Below are 26,202 nucleotides of genomic sequence, written 5' to 3'. Positions count from 1 at the left end.
CTTGGTGTTCCTATGCTTTTAAACTACTTGAAAATGGAACCCTTGGAAGGAGGTCCCTTGAATTTTGGACCTACAGGTGTGAGGTTTTACATGTGGCTTAAGACCTGCAAGAAACCACCCTGAAATTACCTCCCTGAGAAGGCCCCTGAAAAGTTAGGATTTATGTGCGGTTTCACTTCCTGAGACAAACCACTTGTGCAACCGCACTTGACTGAGAATGTTCTGAGCCCTTGGTTTTCCAGGATTTACCTGTGGTTTCAGGAATTGGGCATGAGACCACCCATAAAATCACCCTGTCTCTGAAATCTTATACTTAAAAGAATTAAGAGAGACCTTTTAGGAATCCTTTCTTTTACTTATTTAACCCTATTCTTACTCTTTGTCTAGGTTTAAAACTCCCATCTTGTGATGTGTTACTTAATTGCGGCGACAACTTGTAATTTCGGGGCCTAACATGTAATGAGTGGGTTTGGTTTGTTTGGGCTTGCTATTATTATTAATTTCATATGTACCATGCTATTAGTATATTTTATTGAGCATGATTGTACATTTTGCATACTTTATTAAATGATTGATGTGATGATGTTGTGGTTGCTTTCCATTCTTTATTGGGTTACGGTGTCGGTGAATGCCGGTGTCAGAACTCCAGAATACATATATAATAACTTTGATTGAATGTCATATTGAACTGTATACGCCGTGCCGTGCTGGTACCCGGGTGCTAAACCAGATGAAAAGTTGATGCGCCTGGATTACCTCTCGGGATGATAGGACTTGCATGTAGTATATCTGCGGCTAGGACTTTGCACCCTTATGCTACGACCCTTACTAATAGGGGTTTAGGTGTTGGGTAACCAGAACTTCGGATTCTGTGGAGGTGGGAGAGGCCAGTCATGGTAGTAATGGTTATCGGAGTTTGCCACTGGGATGTTTTGGTGGCATTGTCCAACTTAGGCTCCCTGGTGACAATTGAGGTTCATTATGGCGATAAGTTAAGTGACCCACGGTGTTTCTCGAGTTGTTACAGTAGCATATACCTCTGACTTAGTTATGTGATAGGTGAAAAAATGGAATTAACACGTGCATGCATCATTGGACTATGTGAATTGTGTGTTTGTGCATCCTCATCCCCTCACTGGCTCAGTGGAGCTAACCCCCTCGTGTACACACTTTTTAGGTCATGGTACAGGTACGGAAGAGCCGAAAACTGTGTTTGAGGAACATGGCGATGGGTGTCCTTGTGATGATTGCGCCTACGACGTGAGGATACTTGGGACTTGGTCCCTTTTCTGATTATTTTAGGACTTAAAGCCCATGTATAAACATTTATTGTTATACCCTTATTGATAGTAATTAGATGGTCTTGGGAAATATATTAATTATCATTTAGCTTTTGAATATCTTGTAATTATTTGATTTTATACGCTTCCGCAAAACTATTGATCTTTTGGAATGTAATATTCTCTTTCCGCATTCTGATATTATATGGCTTTAATATTGGTTATGACTGTGCGTTGGGACATTGTGTCAGTGATCCTGGTAGCTAAATGGGATGACACCTGTCGTCCTAGTCACCTCTTATATTATATTATATTTCTTGTCTGGGATGGGGGTGTGACAGAGTGGTATCAGGGCAATGATGCTCTGCACCGACCACAGTCTTGCGGACTCTTGATTTACTCTCCACAATTAGGTTCTAAACTAAAAATCTTGAAGAACATAAATGATTGTGTGCAGATATAGGAGAAGACTGATTGTGGTGAAACAAGAACTTAGAAGATAATAGGTAACATGGAACTTAGGACTTAAACCATAGGCTGTTAAGTTACAACTATGTAATTACTTGGTTGAGTCTTAAGTAGGTCATAAATGGGAAATTATATGTTATAATTCATAAAAAATAATGAATCAATCATAACCAACCACAATTATCAACAATGATTTAAACAAGAGAGAATTAAACAAATACATAGAGATACATATAAGATTAATTACAACTATCCAATTGTTCCAAATCTTTCTGGAAGGCAATCATATCCTTCTTATTTCGACATTCATGATTTCATCCATTCCAACAAAAATATATGACTCCATCCTGCTCAATCAAAAGATACCAATCTAAACACGATTATTGTTCCAGATTCTCTGTTTGGGGCATAACTGTGCCATTCCCAACTCAGAATGCAAGATCCCATTGTTCTGAATCAAAATATTTGATTCTGTTCATCTCAGATTAAATATACAAGTCCACCATTTCTAAAAGTTCCCAGTTGTTCATCCTAAGACAAAAACTAGAAGAACTGATCCGAGATAACTTCAATTTGTTGAGAGAAAGCTGGGCTAGACGTTGCACCACCGCCACCACCGCGACCAAGAAAGGTGTTGATGTCATCTACCCCTCTCTTGATATCCTCTAGGCACCGAGTTTTGTTGGAGAGTTGCTTCATGACCTCATCGAAGCCATCCACCACTCGCGGGTTCAGCCGCCTGATGGCCATCAGAATGTCAATACCTCCCGCTTGATGAAGGTATATGGGTTCCTTCCCGATGAACAATAGGTCTTTGCTTCCCCAATAAACACATTAAGAATCCCCGTTAATTGTGCTGCTGTGAAGGCTATAGGGACCCCCTTGATATATGAAACAACTTGATAATTTTGTGTGCCCGGGTTCTCGGTATCCAGATTTGCATAAAAATGTCGGATGAGTTTTGGGTATTATAGTTCAGGAAGGTTGAGAAGGTTATTCCGCCCTACTTCTTCAATCTCTGCCCCACCTTGTAAGCTTTGAGATCATCCAACACTACATCCCGCCTCCACTATATTTTGAAGCGGAAGTAGTCTCGGTAAAGCTCTTGGTCCTCTATCTTTTGAGACCATAGTGGATCTAGGACAGTTGGTGCAACTTGTTCAACCTGTGCATGTCGTGTTCTTGGGGCCATTGATTGTTTTAACCTGCAGCCAAGAGCCAAATAGATAGAAAATTAATACCTTGAATGCTAAGGCCTAAGTAGATGATCAATGTAAATCTATAAGGTTTAAAACGTAGCCTTTGATTCTTTTCCCAAAGCAATTAAATTACAGCAGGATTCTTACGCTAAAAAATTCTGATTTTATCAAATTGTGATCTAAGAAGTTGGGAAAAAAGGGAATGCATGGCTACTATATGAATGCAATCATACATGATAGAGGTCGATGGCCATATTATGCCTAGAAAGTAATGCTTTATACAAAACAATGACTTTAAGCAAAATATGGACTCATTTGATCATGAAACATGCTATAACTTCAAAGAAATTTTCTAGATTTTGTGGTTGGAAGTTGGAAACATGAGAAATAAGTAAATATGGCTTGTGACAACTCAAATGATGTAAACTAAACCCTATCTAGTAAGATTGATTCATACATGGCAAGACGGAAGAGAAAATTCGATTAGGGTTTGGGTTTTTTCAAAATCTAACCCAAATCCTTGAGTTAAATGCCAAGATTGTGTTCAAGCCCTTATATAGGTTTCTTATGGTGAAAAAATTATTAAGATTAGGTTACAAATAGCCTACTAAGCAAAAAAGGAAGCAAAAACCCCAAGTTTCCAAACCTGAAATCATGTTTTGGGGTTTCTCCAGAGCTTTAGGGTTGTGTTTTGAAAGGAGGGAAATGAGCCTTTAAATCATGGACTTTAAATTTAAAAAAAAAGGCCCGATGATTTTACATACGGTTTTAGCTTAGGTAAAAACCACATGAAAATTCGCACTTAGCCGAGGCTGTTTATTCTGGTTTCAATCTCAGGCGGATTTACCTGCGGTTTCATATTTGAGTAAAACCAGGCATAAAACCGCCCTAGCCAGAAAGGATTTTTGGCCCTGTTTTGTTTAACCAACCTATTTTAGGTGTTTGTTACCTTCATTTGATGTTTTCCTCGCCCCTCTTATGGCCTATGTTATCCTAGTAATTTAAGCTTTATGTTTGAAAAATAAAATTATTGAAATGAAATGTCTATAAGATATGAGAACTGTATTGCGACAAAAGCTTATGAGGGAAAATGAAACATGATAACCATAGGGAGATGTTTGGAGTGAAGAGAAATGAGTAAGGTCAATACACATGTAAAATTCATGTGAGATCCCTAGTGCACGGATGTGAATAATGATACCAATATGAACAACATGCACTTTTGGTTACTTTACATCCCGACCAATAGCAAACGAGCAAGTTGTTGGATGAAAATACCCCAACAAAAGACAAGAATTATTTATTTGAGGAAAAGAGGATAGATTCCAAGGACTTTATCAACAATCATGTATATAGGAGAATATGCTTGAAGATAAGACAATGTGATAATTGTCTATGAGATTTTATGACATACAAAAGAATTAATCTTGAACTTGAAGAGTTTTTTCATAATATTGTGAATTGAGGATTTTACCACAACCAAAACCTAGGCATAATCCAAGCAAAATTCAACTAGACATGACAAACATAGCAACAATCTCTAAAATGCCTGTAAAGACTTGAAAATTTATAAAAGCTGCAATAATCCAATAAGGATCCAACAACTTAGTGCCATCGATCAAATAGGGCTTGATTTACACCCAAAAACCCTAGTCCCAATCGGTTTGACATGGATTTGGTGTACATGGCTATGGGATTACAAGCAAAATCAAGACTTGATCACGACTTGAGATGATTCATCCCAAATCCAAGAAAAGAGAAAGTAGAAATGGAAAGAAAGCCATATCATGAACAAGTGAGAGTTGAACCTTAAGGCTTGAGATTACAAGAAAATCACCCAAGGGGAGCTTGAATGGAAGTCCCTGTAGAGCTCTTCCTCCTTGCAGTTATGTCTCTTTCTTTGAAGCCAAAAGTGAGTTTTAAAACTCGCGGCTCTGTTTTATTAAATTCTGCAAACAGATGAATGAACGGATCCACACTCATAGGTCCATCCGTAGATCCGTTTGACTTAAACCCTCTCGGCCATTGAGACTTTTGAGATCGAACGAACGAACGGATTTGCATTCTACATCAGCCCATTAGTCCGCTCTCCCTATTTTCGCGGAGGAGCCATGAATGGACCCAGAGTACTGACACCGCTCATGAGTCTACCCGATTTCTTTTGAGATTTTGAGCTTGTTTTGGAGACTTTTGACCACACTTATATGTAATGATTATGTGCCTATACCCTAGATCGGACACCCCTATTGTGTGGACCACTTAAGTCTAGTTAATACCATGAAATTGAAAGAGGTTAGGACTTATACCCGACTGGGCCAGCTAATAAGAACTAGCAAGCATTGGTAACCGCTGTGACTCCTCTCTTACATAAAAGGAGAAGAGTTATCTTTGAGGATGAAGACCTTAGACCTTGTAAATTTAAAGACCCGAACCTTATGAATAGGGAAACCTAAACCTATACGGGTAGAGACTCTGAATAGGGTGCATAGAATCTAAATCTGTGGGTAGGTACTAGGAAAGGAAAGTAATAGGCTGGTTTGGGCCGGTATCTTTGAGTGAGCCATGAAGGTCACGTGTATTTGGAAGTCATTTATAACACCTTAAGCTAGTGACGACTCTATTTGAATTTTACCTGGTTTGTCCAAACCTTGTTTAGACTCATAGAGAAAATCCTACACCGTGATTTGACTTTCCAAAAAAAAAAAAAAAAAGACTTCGCGAACCGTACATAAGAACTGTTATCTATGTGTTGAGCAACATATTTGCAACACATGTATTGTAATTGGTGTCAACATGGCCAAGTGTCATTTTTAATTGATAGATTAAATGGTCTGGTTAAATTGAGGACCAAGTGTATTAGTTCAATTTCAGCTCCTTGGTTCAATTTCTAAATGGCTTAGTTGAACCACACCAATTCTGTTTTTGTGGATTAATGATAGCTCAAATGGAATGGTGATGTCAGTAGCACATGCACTTTAGTTGAATATAAACATAGCTACTGCCGTATGGTGCCCTGATGTAGTGTATAAGGTGATGGAAAACAGTAGTGCATTATCATTAAATAAAAAAAGGAAGCTGCCACATGCCCTTCAAGGATTCATCATGCACATAAGTTCAACAAGTGGTGGAGATACATCTTATGCGTAGATGGATATTGAGTTGGTTTAAAAATTAATAAAAAGGAGAAGGTAACAGACATGGACTGTACATGCAATTCTAGGACGAGTCTCGGGCAGTTTTTAGAATTCTTATATGGGAAGTTGGACAGCTGGCATGATGGGCAAGAAGTTCCACGAAATTAGAAACTCTCCCTCATGGATTGGATATAATATATTTTTGGACTCTTCTTATTCTCTATTACAGATCCGATAGAGTTAGAGAAAGGATTTTATTCTTTTTGTGTGTGCATGAGAATTGTGAAGAAAAGAGTGAGAAATAGAGCAGCCGTTTGGGAGTATGTGAAGTGAAAGAACTGAAAGAAGATCTGAAAGTTATGGTGGTTGTTGTCCAGATTTGAAAGAAAAGAGCTGTTGCTACTGTGTTACAGACTATATTGATAATCTCCAAGCTACTGTTGCTGGCCAGATTTGAATGAAAGGAGGTGCAGTTTGCAGAAGTTAAAGAGGCTTTACTTGACCATCTTTGATAGAAGGAAGGTGCTGCCCTTGTTGCTGTTCTGAAAGCAAGTGCGCCTTGTTGCTGCCCATATTTGAGAAGATAGTGATGAGTGCTTCAGGTCATGGGGAGTTTAGAATCTGAGTACAGAGGAGGCAACCTTGGATTTTCTATTATTGCTACTGTCATCCAAGAAGTGCACGTTGAGAAAAGGTAATGTTGCTGCTGCCATTACATTCTTTTGTGGGTTGATTTTAATTGCTGCTATTGTGATCGAACGGTGCAATGGTGCTGCTATTGTTTTACTAAAATCTTGGCTCGTTGAGAAGAGTAATCTCAGATTGTTCGATTATATTGCTGCCATGGTTTCATGGTGTTCCTCTTTGATTTATTGAGAGTAATTATAAAGAGGGCTATATGATTGTTGCTGCTGCCACTGTTCTGTACTGTTGCTACCATGACTTGATATATTATTACTGATTGTGAACTGGTGTCTCTTGGAGGTTTGGTTATCATATCCTGTAAGGTGTTGCCATACTTATTTGTTTTTGATTGGTGAAGCTGGAGTTATTGCACCTTGCCTGATAAGGTGTGTGTGGTGATTGTGAGAAGACATAGAAATCAGAGAGGGTGCCACATTGTCTATTTAAATTCCGATGTTTACATGCTTACATGTATGTTTACTTTAGGCCTTGGGTAGACATCATGTATTGGGGGTTTTCATTGTAAACCTTTGTTTATTGGTGATTGGCTATAAACACTGTTACGTGGGTGCGTAACTAGTGTCTTTGGGGTTGTAGCTCCAAACATAGTGGCTGCTGTGTTGAAGTTTTGTAAGGGGTGGGTGCTCCTCATTGGTGGGTGCTAGTGAAATTATTCTGTATCGTGCTTATACATATAGGCCACTTTTCGAGTCGGTGCTCGAGTGGTTATTGCATCGTGGACGTAGCCTTCGGGTGCCTTGTGGATTGTGTTTGTGCTTTCAGGTATTTGTTGACTAGAGTGGCACGTGAGGGAACGTTTTTAGACATCACTGATTCACCCCCCCTCTAAGTGATCCATTGGGTATAACAAGTGGTATCAGAGCAGAGGTTCCCTATTATCGCTTGACCGTATGGGAAGTATCCTAAGTACCCAATGGCCAATCGTGAAGGATCTTCATCCAACAAAGCACCACTGTTCGATGGAACAAATTATGCATTCTGGAAGCTTCAGATGCAAACCTACCTGAGGTCACTCAGCTATGATGTCTGGATGTCAGTTGAGACTGGTTACACGCTTGTGGAAGGTCCGTTGACAGAAAATGCTCAGAAGAAAGCCTATGAAAATGACAGTAAGGCTCAAAATGCATTGATGAGTGGACTGGTTGACAGTGATCTTGTGAAAGTCATGGGCTGTACCACTGCCAAACAAATTTGGGACAAGCTATGTAGTGTTCATGAAGGCGATGCCAAAATCAAAGAAGAAAAGCTACAAACTCATAGACCCAAGTTCGAGTGCCTAAAGATGGCTGAAGATGAAACTATTGAGGCCTATATGTTGAGGGTTAATGAGGCAGTCAATGCCATTAGAGGACTTGGGGAAGAAATCAAAGACCCTGTGATCGTAAAGAAAGTGTTGAGATCATTGCCACCCCGGTTAGATTTGAAGGTGTTTGCCATTGAAGAAGCAAAGGATCTTGATACGTTTAGCATGGATGAACTGCACGGCTCCCTTTCAGCTTTTGAGATGCGAATTGACAGACCCAAAGCTACTGACAAAATAGCTGCATTCAAGGTTCAGAAGAAAAAGAAGATTGAGCCCAAGTCTGATGAAGATGATACTGATACTGATAGTGATGCTGGTGAAACTAACTTTGTCAGAAAATTGAAGCGAGGCAAAGGCAAGTATAGAGGTAAATTACCATTCAAGTGCTTCAATTGTGGAGATGTTGGTCACTTTGCTACCAAGTGTCCACACAAGGACAAAGAGGCTGATGAAGAACCCAAGCAATTCAAAAAGAAAAAACCATTCCTCAAGAAAGGAAAATCAAAGAGTAAGGGACTAATTTCTAAGCACGACAGTATTACTTCAGATGACAGTTCTGAAGATGAGTCAGATGATGATACTACAGATGAGTTACTATTCATGGTACTAAGTGATATTACTGAGAAGTCTGATGAGCACCCCACCACTGGTTCTGATAATGATGAGGAGGAGGCTGAGGTAGACTTAGAAGGAGAGCTTATTGCAGCACTTGATGAGCTAAAGACTGAACGCAAAAGCCATAAGAAGACTACAAAGCAACTCAAGGAAGCCGAGAAGAAAATACTTGAGATGAAGGTTCAAATTGAAGAGTTCAAGAAGGTTGTTGATGAGCTTGAAACTCAATTCTCCCTCAAGTCTGGTGATTGCTGCAAGCTCGAGGAAGAAGTTGTTATGCTTAGAAACAAAGTGGACATATCTATTGAGAACATTCCTTCATCCAGTGATCCTCAAACAGACAAACTTGATGAGATATTGAGCTGTCAAAGACCTGCACACATCAAGTTTGGCCTAGGTTATGAGGGTGAGTCATCAAAGCAGATGGTGAAAGGCAAAGGCACTATTGAAGATCCCATACAGTTGAAGAAAGTACCCCACAGACAAAACAGAAGCAAATTGGCATACCAAAAATCTTGGAGGTATGCACCATCTACATAGTCAGCTGCATCACTCAGGTACACTCCTTTTTATGGCTATTGTTAGAATTACAATACTTATGGCTATAGACTTTCTGAGTGTAGGATGAACAGTGCCCCTAGAAACTACTCCTCTAGGAATCATTTTTTTCCTTTGATGCATGGTGTGTTAAGATGCTATAAATGTAACATGTATAGACATATTGCCAAATGTTGTAAAAAAATGTTGCATAATAACCACATGCAGGAAAGAAAAAATCCTGTTCAGCCCAAAACAACCAATGTGAAAACTATTTGGGTGAAGAAGAATGATGTTGTGGAGAACAGTTCTATGGTAGTAAAGATAGCTCTCAAAGCTCAGAACAAGCCAATGCCATGGCTTCTCGATAGTGATTGCTCACGTCATATGACAGGTAATAAAGAAATATTCAAGAAGTACCAGCAGTATGATGGAGGCTCCGTCCGGTTCGGCAACAATGATGGAGGAAAAATAATTGGGAAAGGCACAGTAAGTTTTGGAAGAAAAGTAAAGTCCCATGATGTTCTTTACATGACAGGGTTGAGACATAGCTTGCTCAGTATTAGTCAGATTTGTGACAAAGGGCATGATGTCATCTTCAATACCCATGGATGCGAGATCAGGAAATCAAGCAACGGCAAGCTTGTAGCAGCAAGTATGAGAACTTCTGGAAACCTTTACATGTTGACTAATGAAATGGAAGGTTCTTGTTTATTTGGACAACAGGATGAAAACTGGCTATGGCACAAAAGGCTAGGTCATATCAACTTTGATAACCTAGTCAAGATCAGTTCAAAGAATGTAGTAAGAGACATGCCAAAAATCAACAAACCTGTAGAGTCTATTTGTAGCTCATGTTAGAAAGGCAAGCAGACCAGAGTAACTCACAAGGTAAAGGAACACTATAGTACAGAGCCACTGCAGTTGGTACACACTGACTTGTGTGGACCCATGAGGACACAAAGCTTGAACGGTGATAGGTACTTCATGCTTTGGATTGATGATTATTCTAGAAGGACATGGGTACTATTCATAAGACATAAGTCAGAGGCACTACATCAATTCCAGATCTTCAAAAATCAGGCTGAGAACATGATTGGCAAAAGGATCAAGTGCTTGAGATGTGACAAAGGTGGTGAATTCACTCTAGATGAGTTCACAGACTATTGCAACGAGCACGGCATCAGAAGACAATTTTCAGCATCCAAGACACCTAAGCAGAATGGGGTAGTCGAAAGAAAAAATAGAGCAGTACAGGAGATGGCTCGCACAATGATGAATGAGAGCAATGTTTCTGCCACATTTTGGAAGGAAGCAGTCCACACAGCTATTTACATACAGAACAGATGCATGCTCAGACCCCATAAGAGCAAAACACCCTATGAGCTATGGTTTGGGAGGAAAGCAATTGTTAAGCACTTAAGAGTGTTTGGTAGTCGATGCTACATAAAGAGGCTACATCAGAATTTGGGGAAATTTGAAGATTGAGCTGATGAAGGCATTTTCTTAGGTTACTCCAGTCAGAGCAAGGCATATAGGTGCTACAATAAAAGACTAAAGAAGCTTGTTGAAAGTGCTTATGTCACTATTGATGAGAAGAGGGCAGCATCCAAAGACCCCACCAAGGAGCTACCAATGTTCAAGGATTTCACTGATGACCCTGAAGATAGTGAAATCAAGGAGGACAATACATCTGAGTCAGTTGAACCAGCAGATGAAGACTTAGAAGAACAGATAGAAGACACTATAGTTACCCCTAATAAATGGCAAAAGAATCATCCAAGGTAGCAAATCATTGGTGACCCAAATGTCGGCATTTAAACCAGGAGGATGAAGACTGCTAACACCTACTCTATGTTGTCTCTTGTAGAGCCCAAATCATTTGCAGAGGCAATACAAGATACAAGTTGGGTGAAAGCAATGGAAGAGGAGCTTGATCAAATAGAGAAGAATAAGACTTGGACTTTAGTACCAAGACCAATTAATAAGAATATTATTGGTACAAAGTGGGTCTTCAGAAACAAGCTAAATGAAGATGGCCAAGTAGTGAGAAACAAGGCAAGATTGGTATACAAGAGCTATGCACAGGTAGAAGGCATTGATTTTGAAGAAACCTTTGCTCCAGTTGCAAGAATGGAGGCTATTAGATTATTCCTAGCTTTGGCAGTGCATCGAGGTTTCAGAGTTTATCAGATGGACGTCAAGTTAGCATTCTTGAAAGGGATGCTCGAGGAGGAAGTCTATATAGAGCAGCCAGATGGATTCCAACTGAGTGAAGATCCTACCATGGTGTGTAGATTGAAGAAAGCACTATATGGACTAAAACAAGCACTGAGAGCATGGTATTCACACTTGGATACCTATCTATGTCAGTTGGGATTCAAGAAAGGATTCGAGGATAGTAATCTCTACATCAAGTCCGAGAACAACAGTCAGATAGTTGTGGTAGTCTACGTTGACGACATCATTTTTGGAGGCCACATGGAGGAGTTGTGTAAGGACTTTGCAGAAAGAATGAAAATAGAGTTCGAGATGTCCATGATCGGTGAGTTATCTTATTTTCTTGGTTTGTAGATTCATCAGATGAAAGATGGCATATTCATTTCTCAAATCAAGTACGTGAAAGAGACACTCAAGAAGTTCATGATGGAAGATTGTAAGCCGGTGAGTACACCTATGGTAACAGGATGCAAATTGAGCAAGGATGATTAGTCACCTCCAGTTGATCAAACAATGTATAGATCCATGATCGGGAGTTTATTGTACCTGACTGCATCACGACCAGATATCTTGCAAGCTATATGCATGGTTGCACGCTATCAAGCCAATCCAAAGGAGTCACATGTTGCAGCAGTTAAACGGATATTTTGATATCTCAGAGGGATCGTGGAGTATGGTTTATGGTACCTCAGGGGGAGTGACTTCACACTTACTACATACTCAGATGCAGATTGGACAGGCAGTGTAGATGATCGTAAGAGTACTAGTGGTGGAGCTTTCTACTTAAGCAACAGTCTGGTTGCGTGGCATAGTAAGAAGCAAGACTCGGTATCTCTATCAACGGCAGAGGCAGAGTACATAGCTGCGACATCATGTTGTACACAGATCTTATGGATGCTACAGATGCTGAAGGATCTATGTGTTGAGCAAGTACGACCCATTTCAATATTTTGTGATAATACAAGTGCCATAAGTATCTCAAAAAATCCTGTCATACATTCTCATACGAAACATATTTCCATTCGTTATCATTTCCTACGAGAGAAGGTTACTGACAGTGATGTTCAGTTAGATTTTGTTCCTACTAAGGAGCAAGTTGCCAATATATTCACCAAACCATTACCCAAGGATGCCTTTGAGTATCTTTGTCAGAAATTGGGTGTGGTTATCCTTCCCCAGCATTGAGGCGCTTAGGCGCATGGGAGAGGGGGAGCTCGAGCTTATTGCTTGACCTTTTTGCTCCTCCACTTCTGTTGGTGAAGGTGGAGCCCAACGAAGCTATTTCCCAAGGTATGAATCTTCTCTTTGAAATTGTTGACAAAGGGGGAGATAGGCAACTTCATGTTATCTCAGCTAGGGGGAGTTTTGGCAATGTGTGATGTTTGAAGTTGTATGTGTTGCCACCAATTCCAAAGATGGAGTTTGTTATCTATGTGTTGAACAACATATTTGCAGCACATGTATTGTAATTGGTGTCAACATTGCCAAGTGTCATTTGTAATTAGTAGATTAAATGGTCTAGTTAAATTGAGGACCAAGTGTATTGGTTCAATTTCAGCTCCTTAGTTTAATTTCTAAGTGGCTTAGTTGAACCAAACCAATTCTGTTTTTGTGGATTGATGATAGCTCAAGTGGAATGGTGATGTCAGCAGCACATGCACTTTAGTTGAATATAAACATAGCTACTGCCGTATGGTGCCCTGATGAAGTGTATAAGGTGATGGAAAACAGCAGTGCATTATCATTAAATAAAAAAAGGAAGCTCCCACATGCCCTTCAGGGATTCATCATGCACATAAGTTTAACAAGTGGTGGAGATACATCTTATGCATAGATAGCAAATTACATAGCTATTGAGTTGGTTTAAAAATTAATAAAAAGGAGAAGGTAGCAGACATGGACTGTACATGCTATTCTAGGAGGAGTCTCGGGCAATTTTTAGAATTCTTATATGGGAAGTTGGACAGCTGGCATGATGGGCAAGAAGTTCCACGAAATTAGAAACTCTCCCTCATGGATTGGATATAATATATTTTTGGACTCCTCTTATTCTCTATTACCGATCCGATAGAGTTAGAGAAAGGATTTTATTCTTTTGAATCAAGGTTTCCTAATTAGAATAACCTTGCGGCCTAAGTTTGCACATAGAATGGAAACTCTTAAGTTCTTTTCTCCTCTCGCAGAAGCTGTGTTGCCTATCTTCGTTTGTATAAAAAGAGGGGCTGCTGTATAAAAAACTCTTTTTGTGTGTGCAGGAGAATTGTGAAGAAAAGAGTGAGAAATAGAGCAGCCGTTTGGGAGTATGTGAAGTGAAAGAACTGAAAGAAGATCTGAAAGTTATGGTTGTTGCCATCCAGATTTGAAAGAAAAGAGATGCTGCTACTGTGTTACAGACTATATTGATAATCTCCAAGCTACTGTTGCTGGCCAGATTTGAATGAAAGGAGGTGCAGTTTGCAGAAGTTAAAGAGGCTATTCTCGACCATCTTTGACAGAAGGAAGGTGCTGCCCTTGTTGCTGTTCTGAAAGCAAGTGCGCCTTGTTGCTGCCCATATTTGAGAAGACAGTGATGAGTGCTTGGGTCAAGGGGAGTTTAGAATCTGAGTACAGAGGAGGTAGCCTTGGATTTTCTATTATTGCTACTGTCATCCAAGAAGTGCACGTTGAGAAAAGATAATGTTGTTGCTGCCATTACATTCTTTTGTGCGTTGATTTTAATTGCTGCTATTATGATCGAATGGTGCAATGGTGTTGCTATTGTTTTACTGAAATCTTGACTCGTTGAGAAGAGTAATCTCAGATTGTTCGATTATATTGCTGCCATGGTTTCATGGTGTTCCTCTTTGGTTTATTGAGAGTAATTATAAAGAGGGCTATATGATTGTTGCTGTTGCCACTGTTCTGTACTGTTGCTACCATGACTTGATATATTGTTGCTGATTGTGAATTGGTGTCTCTTGGAGGTTTGGTTATCATATCCTGTAAGGTGCTGCCATACTTATTTGTTTTTGATTGGTGAAGATGGAGTTGTTGCACCTTGCCTGATAAGGTGTGTGTGGTGATTATGAGAAGACATAGAAATCAGAGAGGGTGCCACATTGTCTATTTAAATTCTGATTTTTACATGCTTACATGTATGTTTACTTTAGGCCTTGGGTAGACATCATGTATTAGGGGTTTTCATTGTAAACCTTTGTTTATTGGTGATTGGCTATAAACACTGTTACGTGGGTGCGTAACTAGTGTCTTTGGGGTTGTACCTCCAAACATAGTGGCTGCTGTGTTGAAGTTTTGTAAGGGGTGGGTGCTCCTCACTGGTGGATGCTAGTGGAATTATTCTGTATCGTGCTTATACATATAGGCCACTTTTCGAGTAGGTGCTCGAGTGGTCATTGAACTGTGGATGTAGCCTTCAGGTGAACCACATAATTCTCTATGTGCCTTATGAATTGTGTTTCTGCTTTTAGGTATTTGTTGATGAGAGTGGCACGTGAGGGAATGCTTTTAAACATCACTGATTCACCCCCCCTCTCAGTGATCCATTGGGTATAACAAAAACTTCTTGTTCTTGTGGATTGATCTAGATGACAGGTATGTCCATAGGGATGTGAATGTAATTATTGAATTTATGCGAATGTATTGGTGTGAAAATAAAATATATAAATATATATACATATCCCATAGAACCTTGGACTTGTGTAACTAGGAGTTTGGGTTTCATTACTCAAAACCTAGAACTTGACCTTTGAGAGTTCAATCCCTTAAGTTCTCTAAGCCCAATGAATTTAATTGTATAACCAGGCCCTAGTGGATCCTAGGACACCCTTCCCTTGTCCTTGGGACTTAAAGATCCAAGTGGGACAAATTGGGTTAAAGAACACCTTCAAAATTTGTGTCATACCATGATCGAATGCATGGACAGATGCAAGGCCCTGCCTACAACCGTGTTTGCATCTGATACTGCCTTAAAGGTCGACAACCTATGTAATTTATGGTACTACAAGTATGACCTTACCTCGACCTTACTGTGTAACTAGTTGGAGCCCTGACCTTGGTTGACCAAACCTTAGGGTAATGGATAATGAATTTAATAGTCAGGTAGGTTAAATTATTGAGACCTGCTTAAAGAATTGACTTGGACAAAAGCTAGTAAAGGTTGTTGGTTCTCGAAAGAGGACTGATGTGGACTTTCCCCTGTGGAATGACTGTATAATAGGTTTAAAGGTTGAGAAAGCTGAAACTGAAGAATGTAACAAGACCTTCTCCAACAATAGATATGAATGGAGTAATGGGTCACCAAATACGTTCCCTCCGTACTGGGAGTGAACAATAGGAGATTCCATCAATATTCTAAATCATTCTAAAGTTGGGTTAGGTAATGAGACAACCAGATGTGAAAGCGTTCAGAATGTAAACCCTATGTTGGGACATGGACAGGTTAAATCCTTAACCCAAGAATGACCAGAGTAGTGAAGGACAGAGTGGAATCACCTGATCTGGAAGATCTAGGCAATCTCTGTTCCTTGAGACTTAACTTAGTAGTGGGAACCCTATTTTCCTTGGGTTATTGTGAACCACATTTCTTATGGTAATGTGACCCTATAAAAGAAAAGAACTGTGAAACCTGACTTACTGTGCCATGTAGGCACTGCCTCATCTTGACCTGACCTTTGACTTAGTTCAAGATGTGGGTGACTTGGGATGTTGTTATCCAACAGCCCTTCTCACTTGAGACCCTACCTGCCTCAAATTTTGGAGATGAAATTTCTTGTAAGATGGGGAGGATGTTATACCCACACCCTGGGAGTATAATTAATTATTATTTCCTTCCTGTGACTTGTAGTTACCGCTGCCATGTATATTGGTAAGCTGTTCTCGCTGGTGGTCAAACCCAACTACAAAATTATTGACCACAATACGGGTTTGCCTGTGGAGGAAACTATTCGGGGTCATGGGTGACAAACCATGACAATTAGAGAAGTAAGTTCTAGCCCTTAATGTATTTATTTATCCTTTCCTTCGATGTCCTCGAAGGACGGGTCAAGGTTTGAACCGCCCGGGCTATTTTATTTGTGTAGGAAATATTTTATTGGAGGGTCCCACTTACTTCAGGAAACATGTGAAGAGCTTAAGCCATATCATGTGAACCCATTTTTTAATTAGGCTCTTTCCTAATTATAACCAGTGGGCAGGCTCATTTAGTTTAAGAGGCCCATTGGACTCAAGTGGCCATTTAACTTATATGGCCCATTAACTTAAGAGCCCATTTAACTCTATTTGACCCAAGGATGGGTTATTCCATTCCTAATTCCCAAATAAAATCATGGGTCGACTCATTTAGCTCTTGACCTATTTAACTTAAAGGACCCAAGGCCCATTTTCTATAAATAAGACTAAAGGGGGAGAGAACATTCATTTCTCTTTACTTCTCCCATCTAACCTAAATCGTGGAGGAGAGAAAGATGAGTGAAAGAGGAAGGAGAAAAGGAGGAGGAAGGTGGAGAAGCTTGGTTGGAGGTTGAGACCCCACTTTTTGGAGCCATAAACGTGGAGCTCTCCTATTCTAGGGGTAGGTAAGCCATTAAATCCTACACCTCTTTCTCTATTTTGGGTTTTAAGGTTTGGGAAAATGGGAGAGACTTGACCTAGGGTTCTCTTGGAACCCAAGGAATCGATGGAACCTCTAAGCCTAGGCTATGGTGGAGTTATTTCACTCCATTACAAGCTCTAAGCCTAAGCAATCTCTTTCCTTTTGAGAAATCTAGGGTTTCTACCCTATTGTGCATTGGATTAGATTCTTCTTGGGTTTCCTCTTGAATCCCTCAGATTGAATGGACCTAATGAGGCCTTAGAACTGTAATGGGCATAGGAAGGAGCTTCCTTGGTGTTCCTATGCTTTTAAACTACTTGGAAATGGAACCCTTGGAAGGAGGTCCCTTGGATTTTGGACCTACAGGTGTGAGGTTTTACATGTGGCTTAAGACCTACAAGAAACCACCCTGAAATTACCTCCTTGAGAAGGCCCCTGAAAAACTAGGATTTATGTGCGGTTTCACTTTCTGAGACAAACCACTTGTGCAATCGTACTTAACTGAGACTGTTCTGAGCCCCTAGTTTTCCAGGATTTACCTGTGGTTTCAGGAATTGGCCACGAGACCACCCATAAAATCACCCTGTCTCTGAAATCTTATACTTAAAAGAATTAAGAGAGACCTTTTAGGGATCCTTTCTTTTACTTATTTAACCCTATTCTTACTCTTTGTCTAGGTTTAAAACTCCCATCTTGTGATGTGTTACTTAATCGCGGTGACAACTTGTAACTTCAAGGCCTAACATATAGTGAGTGGGTTTGGTTTGTTTGGGCTTGCTATTATTATTAATTTCATATGTACCATGCTATTAGTATATTTTATTAAGCATGATTGTACATTTTGCATACTTTATTAAATGATTGATGTGATGATGTTGTGGTTGCTTTCCATTCTTTATTGGGTTATAGTGTCGGTGAATGCCGGTGCCGAAACCCTGGAATACATATATAATACATTTAATTGAATGTCATATTGAACTGTATGCGCTGTGCCATGCTGGTACCCGGGTGCTAAACCAGATGTAAAGTTGATGCGCCCGGATTACCTCTCGGGACGATAGGACTTACATGTAGTATATCTGCGGCTAGGACTTTGCACCCTTATGCTACAACCCTTACCAACAGGGGTTTAGGTGTTGGGTAACCAGAACTCTGGATTCTGTGGAGGTGGGAGAGGTCAGTCATGGTAGTAATGGTTATCGGGGCTTACCACTGGGATGTTTTGGTGGCATTGTCTGGCGTAGGCTCCCTGGTGACAATTGAGGTTCATTGTGGCGATAAGTTAAGTAACCCCTGGTGTTTCTCGAGTTGTCACAGTAGCATATACCTCTGACTTAGTTGTGTGATAGGTGGAAAAATAGAATTAACATGTGCATGCATTATTGGACTATATGAATTATGTGTTTGTGCATCCCCATCCCCTCACTGGCTCAGTGGTGCTAACCCCCTCGTGTACACACTTTTTAGATCATGGTGCAGGTACGGAGGAGCCAGAAGCTGTGTTTGAGGAACATGACGACGGGTGTCCTTGTGACGATTGCGCCTACGGCGTGAGGATACTTAGGACTTAATCCCTTTTCTGATTATTTTAGGGCTTAAAGCCCATGTATAAATATTTACTGTTATACCCTTGTTGATAATTATTAGATAGTCTTGGGAAATATATTAATTATAGGATTTATCATTTAGCCTTTGAACTTCTTATAACTATTTGATTTTATACGCTTCCGCAAAACTATTGATCTTTTAGAATATAATATTTTCTTTCCGCACTCTGATATTATATGGCTTTAATATTGGTTATGACTGTGCGTTGAGACACTGTGTCAGTGATCTTGGTAGCTTAATGGGATAATACGCATCGTTCTAGTCACCCTTTATATTATATTATATCCCTTGTCTGGGATGAGGGTGTGACAGCATCCCCATCCTCTACTGGCTCAGTGGAGCTAACCCCCTCGTGTACACACTTTTAGACTATGATGCAGGTAGCGGAGGAGCACTGTGATCGATCTCCTCGAAATGATGTTGCCTACATGGCATATTGATGGTTGAGACTTTGTCCGTTTTCTGATTATTTTAGGGCTTAAAGTTCATGTATAAATATTTACTGTTATACCCTTGTTGATAGCTATTAGATGGTCATGGAAAATGTATTAATTATAGTATTTATCATTTAGCCTTTGAACATCTTGTAACTATTTGATTTTATACACTTTCGTAAAACTATTGATCTTTTGGAATGTAATATTCCCTTTTCGCACTCTGATATTATATTACTTTATTATTGGTTATGACTGTGCGTTGGGACACTGTGTCAGTGATCCGGGCAGCTTAGTAGGATGAAACACGTCATCCTAATCACCCCTTATAATGTATTATATTCCTTGTCTGGAATAAGGGCGTGACAGAGTGGTATCAGAACAATGATGCTCTGCAACGACTACAGTCTCGCGGACTCTTGATTTACTCTCCACAATTAGGTTCTAAACTAAAAATCTTCAAGAACATAAATGATGGTGTGCAGACATAGGAGAAGACTGATTGTGGTGAAACAAGGACTTAGAAAATAATAGGTAACATGGAACTTAGAACTTGAACCATAGGCTATTAAGCTACAACTGTATAATTGTTTGGTTAAGTCTTAAGTAGGTCATAAATAGGCAATTATATGGTATAATTCATAAGCAATAATGAATCAATTATAACCAAGCACAATTATTAACAATGATTTAAACAAGAGAGAATTAAACAAATACATAGAGATATACATAAGATTAATTACAAATATCCAATATTCCAAATCTGCCTGGAAGGCAACCATATCCTTCTCATTTCAACATTCATGATTTCATCCATTCTAAAAGGAAAAAAAAAAAAAAAAAAAAAGAGAAAAGGAAAAACTAAAGGAAAAATAAAAGAGCTCCACAAATATCTATCTAAAGACAAGAACTAGAAGAACTAATCCGAGATAACTTCAATTTATTGGGAGAAAGTTGGGATAGTCATTTGCACCACTGCCACCACCATGACTAAGAAAGGTGTTGATGTCATCTACCCCACTCTCGATACCCTCTAGGCACCGAGTCTGGTCGGAGAGTTGCTTCGCGACCTCATTGACGCCATCCACCACTCGTAGGTTCAGCTGCCTGATGGCCGTCAGAATGTCACTACCTCCCGCTTGATGAAGGTATAGGGGTTTTTTCCCGGCGAGCAATAGGTCTTCGCTTTCCCAATAGACACATTAAGAATCCCCGCTAACTGTGCTACTGTGAAGGCTATAGGGACCCCCTTGACATATGAAACAACCCGATAATTTTGTGTACCCAGGTTCTCGGTATCTAGATTTACATAGAAATGTCGGATGAGTTTTGGGTAGTATGGTTCAGGAAGATTGAGAATGTTGATCCACCTCAATTCCTCAAATCTCTGCTCCATTTTGAAAGCCTTGAGATCAGTCAATACTACATCCCACCCTTCCATTATATTTTTGAAGCGAAAGTAGTCTTGGTAAAGCTCTTGGTCCTCTATGTTTTGAAACTATAGTAGATCTAGGACAGTTGGTGCAACTTGTTCAACGCGTGCACGTCGTGTTCTTGGGGCCATTGATTGTTTTAACCTGTAGCCAAGAGCCAAGTAGATAGCAAATTAATACATTGAATGCTAAGGCCTAAGTAGATGATCAATGTAAGGTTATGAGGTTTAAAACCTAGCCTTTGATTCTTTTTCCAAGGTATTTAAGTTACAGCAGGATTCTTAGGCTAGAAAATTATGATTTTTATCAATTGTGATCTAAGAAGTTGGGGAAAAAGGAAAGGCATGGCCATTATGTGAATGACATGATAAATAATGAAGATTCATGGTCATATTATGCCTAGGACATGATATTTCATACAAAACAGTGGGTTCAAGCAAGAAATGGGTTTATTCAATCATAGAGCATGCCTTGAACTTCAAAGAAATTTTCTAGATTTTGTGGTTGAAAGTTTGAGTCTTAAGAAACAAGTAATGATGGCTGGTGACAACTCAAAATAGTGTAGACTAAGCCTACATAGCAAAACAGATTCAAATATGGCAAAAGACAACAAAAATTTTGGTCTAGGATTTGGGTTTTCCAAAAATCTAACCCAAATCTTTGGATTTGATGCCAAGATTGTGTTCAAGCCCTTGTATAGGTATATGGTGAGAAAATGGTTAAGATTAAGTTGTGAGTAGCCTACCGAGCAAAAGGAAACAAAAACCCTAAGTTTCAGAACCTGAAATCGTATTTTGGGGTTTCTCTAAGAGAGAGAAATTGATGGGATAGATGGAGATCTTACCTAAACGTGATTGGGTGTTGTTGATGAGTGATTTGGAGCACCAAAATCCACCAAGAAGTGAGGAGAGAGCAAGTACGTTCACGGTTGGGATTTCTCCAGAGCTTTAGAGTTGTGTTTTGAAAGAGGAAAAAATGACCCCTTAAATCGTAGACTTTAAATTTAAAGAAAAAGGCCCAATGATTTTACATACGATTTCAGCCCAGGTAAAAACCACCTGAAAATCTGCGCTTAGCCGAGGTTGTTTATTCTGGTTTCAGTCTCAGGAGGATTTACCTGCGGTTTCATATTTGAGTAAAACCAGGCATAAAACCGCCCAAGCCAGAAAGGATTTTGGCCCTGTTTGGTTTAACCAACCTATTTTAGGTGTTTGTTACCTCCATCTGTTGTTTCCCTCACCCCCCTTGTGACCTATCTTACCCCGATAATTTAAGCTTTATGCTTGACAAATAAAATTATAAAAGTGAAATGTCTACAAGATATGAGAACTGTATTGTGGCAAGAGCATATAAAGGAAATGAGACATGATAACCATAGGAAGATGTTTGGAGTGAAGAGAAATGAGTAAGGTCAATGAACATGTAAAATCCATATGAGATCCCTAGTGCATGGATGTGAATAATGAGATCAATGTGAACAACCTGTGATTTTGGCTACCTTGCATCCCAACCAATACCAAACAAGCAAGTTATTGGATGAAAATACCCAAACAAGAGACAAGAATTATTTATTTGAGGAAAAGAGGAAAGATTCCAAGGATTTTATCAACAATCATGTATACAAGAGAATATGCTTGAAGATAAGACAATGTGATAATTTTCTATGAGATTTTATGGCATGCAAAAGAATTAAATTTGAACTTGAAGAGTTTTTCCAAAATATTATGAATTGAGGATTTTACCACAACCAAAACCTGGACATAACCCAAGTAAAATTCAACTAGACATGACAAACATAGCAACAATCTCTAAAATGCTTGCAAAGACTTGAAAATTTATAAAAGATGCAATAATCAAACAAGGATCCAACAACTTAGTGCCATCGATCAAATAGGGCTTGATTTACACCCAAAAACCCTAGTCCCAATCGATTTGGCATGGATTTGGTGTACATGGCCATAGGATTACAAGCAAAATCAAGACATGATCACAACTTGAGATGATTCATCCCAAATCCAAGAAAAGAGAAAGTAGAAATGAGAAGAAAGCCATACCTTGAACAAGTGAGAGTTAAACTTGGGACTTGAGATTATAGGAAAACCACCCAAAGGAATGCAAGAAAGCTTAAACGGAAGTCCCTATAGAGCCTTTTTCCCCTGCGGTTATGTCCCTCTCTTTGGAGCCAAAAGTGAGTTTTAAAACTCGCGGCTCTGTTTGTTAGAATTTTGCGAACGGGCAAATGAACAGATCCATTTATCGTGACTCTGCTCGTGAATCCACTCCGCACAAAACTTAAAATTATCATTTTAAAACTGTGCGGATCAACGAACGGATCCACACTCATATGTCCATCCATAGATCCATTTGACTTAAACCCTCTAGGCCTTTGAGACTTCTGAGACTGGACGAACGAACGGATTCGCATTCCACATTTGGCCGTTAGTCCGCTCTCCTTATTTTCGCGGAGGAGCCACGAACGGACCCAGAGTACTGACACCGCTCGTGAGTCCGCCCGATTTCTTTTAGGGTTTTGAGCCCAGATTTTGGCGACCTTTTGACCACACCTATATGTGATGATTATGTGCCTATGACCTAGATCGGACACCCCTGTCGTGTGACCCATTTGTGTGGACCACTTAAGTCTAGTTAATACCTTAAAATTGAAAGGGGTTAGGATTGGTACCCAACTGGGCCAGCTAATAAGAACTACAAACATTGGTGACCACTGTGACTCCCCTTTTACATAAAAGGAGAAGAGTTACCCTTGAGGATGAAGACCTTAGACTCTGTGAATTTAAAGACCCGAACCTTATGGATAAGGAAACCTAAACCTATACGGGTAGAGACCCTTAATGGGGTGCATAGAGTCTAGACCTGTAGATAGATATTAAGAAAAGAAAGTAATAGGCTGGTTTGGGCTGGTATCTTTGAGTGAGCCATAAAGGTCACGTGTATTTGGAAGTCACTCATAACACCTCAAGCTAGTAACAACTCTATTTGAACTTTACTTGGTTGATCCAAGCCTTATTTAGACTCATAGAGAAAGTCCTACACCGTGATTTGACTTTTTAAAAAGGACTTAGCGAACCGTACCTGAGAACTTCTTGTTCTTGTGGATTGATCTAGATGACAGATATGTCCATAGGGATGTGAATGTAATCATTGAATTTATATGTATGTATTGGTGTGAAAATAAAATATATAAATATATATAGATATCCCATAGAACCTTGGACTTGTGGGACTAGGAGTTTGGGTTTCATTACTCAAAACCCTAGAACGTGACCTTTGAGAGTTCAAGCGCTTGAATTCTCTAAGCCCAATGAATTTAATGATATAGCCAGGCACTAGTGGATCCTAGGATACCCTTCCCTTATCCTTGGGACTTAAAGATCCAAGTGGGACTAAAGATCCAAGTGGGACAAATTGGGTTAAAGAACACCTTTAAAATTTGTGACATGCCATGATCGAATGTAAGGGCGGATGCAAGACCCTGCCTACAACCCTGTTTGCATCCGATGCTGCCCTAAAGGCCGACAACCAATGTTATTTATGGTACTACAAGTATGACCTTACCTCGACCTTGTTGTGTAACTAGTTGGAGCCCTGACCAAGTAGGTTAAATTATTGAGACCTGCTTGAAGAGTTGACTTGAACCAAAACTATGAAGGTTATTGGTTCTCAAAAGAGGACTGATGTGGATTCTTCCCTATGGGATAACTGTGTAGTAGGTTTACAGCTTGTGAAAGCAGAAACTGAAGGATGTAGCAAAACCTCCTCCAATAATAGATATGAATGGAGTAATGGATCACCAAATGCGTTCCCTCTGTACTGGGAGTGGCCAATAGGAGATTTCATCAATATTCCAAATCATTCTAGAGTTGGGTTAGGTAATGAGATAACCTGAAGTGAAAGTATTACACATATGAACCCTATGTTAGAGACTGGACAGGTTAAATCTTGTAACCCAAGAATGACCAGAGTAGTGAAGGACAGCGTGGTATCACCTGATCTGGAAGATCTAGGCAACCTCTGTTCCTTGAGACTTAACTTAGTAGTTGGAACCCTGTTTTTCTTGGGTTATTGTGAACCACATTTCTTATGGTAATGTGACCCTATAAAGGAAAAGAATTATGATATCTGACTTGCTGTGCCATGTAGGCACTGCCTCATCTTGACTCGACCTTTGACTTAGTTTAAGATGTGGGTGACTTGGGATGTTGTTATCCAACAGCCCTTATCACTTGAGACCCTAGCTGCCTTAAATTTTGGGGACGAAATTTCTTGTAAGGTGGGGAGGATGTTATACCCGTACCCTGGGAGTATGATTAATTATTATTTTTTTCTCGTGACGTGTGGTTACCACTATCATATATGCTGGTGAGCTATTTTCACTGGTGGTCAAACCTAGCTACAAAATTATTGACCACAGTACGGGTTTGCCTGTGAAGAAAACTATTTGGGGTCATAGGTGACGCACCATGGTAGTTGTGATATAAGATGTAGCCCCTTTGTCTTATTTATTTATCCTTTTTCCTTGATGTCCTCGAAGTGCAGGTCAAGGTTTAGACCTCCCGGGTTATTTTAGTTGAGTAGGAGATATTTTATTTGTGGATCCCACTTACCTTAAGAAGTGTGTGAAGGACTTGTGGCCCCATATCATGTGGACTCCATTCTTTAATAATCTTATTTTATATTTAGAACTAATGGGTTGATCCGTTTAACTTAAAATAACCCATTTGGCTTAAATAACCCATTTGGCTTAATGACCCATCCAATCTTGGTGACCCATTTAACCTGAGTGGCCCATTTAACTTCAGTGGCCCATTTAAGTTTATTTGACCCAAGAATGGGTTTTATTCTATTTCTTACCCAACCAAATGGACCCATCCTTTATTGGGTTCTTTTCTATTTAAAACTAGTGGGTCGACCCATTTAGCTCTCATGACCCATTTGACTTAAATGGCCCAAGTCACTTACTATAAATAGGACAAAAGGGGGGAGAAGCATTCATTTTTTATTACTTCTCCTCCAACAAAAAACGTGGGAAGAAGGGAAAGAAGAGAAAGAAGAAGAAGGAGAGGAAAAGAAGGAAGGAGAAAAGGAGGAAGGAGAATGGAAAAGCTTGGCTGGAGGCTTGGAACCTCACCTTGTGGAGCCCTCAACGTAGAACTCCTCTATCTTGGGGTAGGTAAGCCATTAAAATCCTCTTCCCTTCTTCTATTTTTTTGGGTTTTAGGGTTTGAAAAATGGGAAAGACTTGGCCTAGGGCTCCACTTGGAACCCAAGGATTGATTGGAACCTTTATGCTAGACTATTATGGAGTTCTTTCACTCCATTATTAGCCCTAAGGCTCACAACTTCACTCCATTTGGAAGACCTAGGATTTCTACCCTATTATGCCCTAAATTAGGTTCTCTTTGCTTTCCCCTCTTGAATCCTTTGGGATATACGGACCTAATGAGGTCTTAGGACCCTAATGGGACAAGGAGGAAGTTTTCTTGGTGTTTCCTTGCCTTCAAACCCCTTGAAAATGGAACCCTTGGTGAGAAATCCCTTGAATCTCAGACCTGCAAGTATGAGATTTTACATACGGTTTCATGTTCTGAGAAAACCAACCTTAAAATCGCGCTTGACAAAGACCTTCCTAAGCCCCTGATAATCTAGGATTTACAT

At 39.7% G+C, this 26,202-nt stretch overlaps 2 protein-coding genes across 2 annotated transcripts in view; one reads left to right on the top strand and one right to left on the bottom strand.

Moving 5' to 3' along the window:
* The first annotated feature begins 7,699 nt into the window (after window positions 1-7,699).
* Window positions 7,700-10,102, top strand: LOC122650492. Its single transcript, XM_043843903.1, has 3 exons — window positions 7,700-8,456; window positions 8,637-9,175; window positions 9,470-10,102. Exons 1-3 carry the CDS (start codon window positions 7,700-7,702, stop codon window positions 10,100-10,102), a joined length of 1,929 nt encoding a protein of 642 aa, XP_043699838.1.
* A 4,860-nt stretch (window positions 10,103-14,962) lies between these two features.
* LOC122651644 (exosome complex component RRP41-like) overlaps window positions 14,963-26,202 on the bottom strand; it is a 28,771-nt gene continuing 17,531 nt past the window's right edge. The window contains exons 8-10 of the mRNA XM_043845126.1: window positions 22,330-22,335; window positions 17,738-17,743; window positions 14,963-14,975 (exon numbers count right to left, since the gene is read on the bottom strand). Coding sequence (XP_043701061.1) covers window positions 14,973-14,975; window positions 17,738-17,743; window positions 22,330-22,335 — 15 coding nt within the window. The 3' untranslated portion in view covers window positions 14,963-14,972. The remainder of the gene's footprint in view (window positions 14,976-17,737; window positions 17,744-22,329; window positions 22,336-26,202) is intronic.

This window comes from Telopea speciosissima, chromosome 2 (assembly GCF_018873765.1).
Source record: "Telopea speciosissima isolate NSW1024214 ecotype Mountain lineage chromosome 2, Tspe_v1, whole genome shotgun sequence".
Classification (NCBI taxonomy): Eukaryota; Viridiplantae; Streptophyta; class Magnoliopsida; order Proteales; family Proteaceae; genus Telopea; species Telopea speciosissima.
The sequence above is the reverse complement of the archived record's forward strand: the minus strand, read 5'-3'. Positions and strand labels throughout refer to the sequence as shown.

Coding starts and splice junctions, on each gene's coding strand:
- LOC122650492 (XM_043843903.1), top strand. CDS start 7,700: ATGGCCAATCGTGAAGGATCTTCATCCAACAAAGCACCACTGTTCGAT. Junction 8,457..8,636: donor AGGCAAAGGCAAGTATAGAG/GTAAATTACCAT, acceptor GTATTACTTCAG/ATGACAGTTCTGAAGATGAG. Junction 9,176..9,469: donor ATCCCATACAGTTGAAGAAA/GTACCCCACAGA, acceptor AACCACATGCAG/GAAAGAAAAAATCCTGTTCA.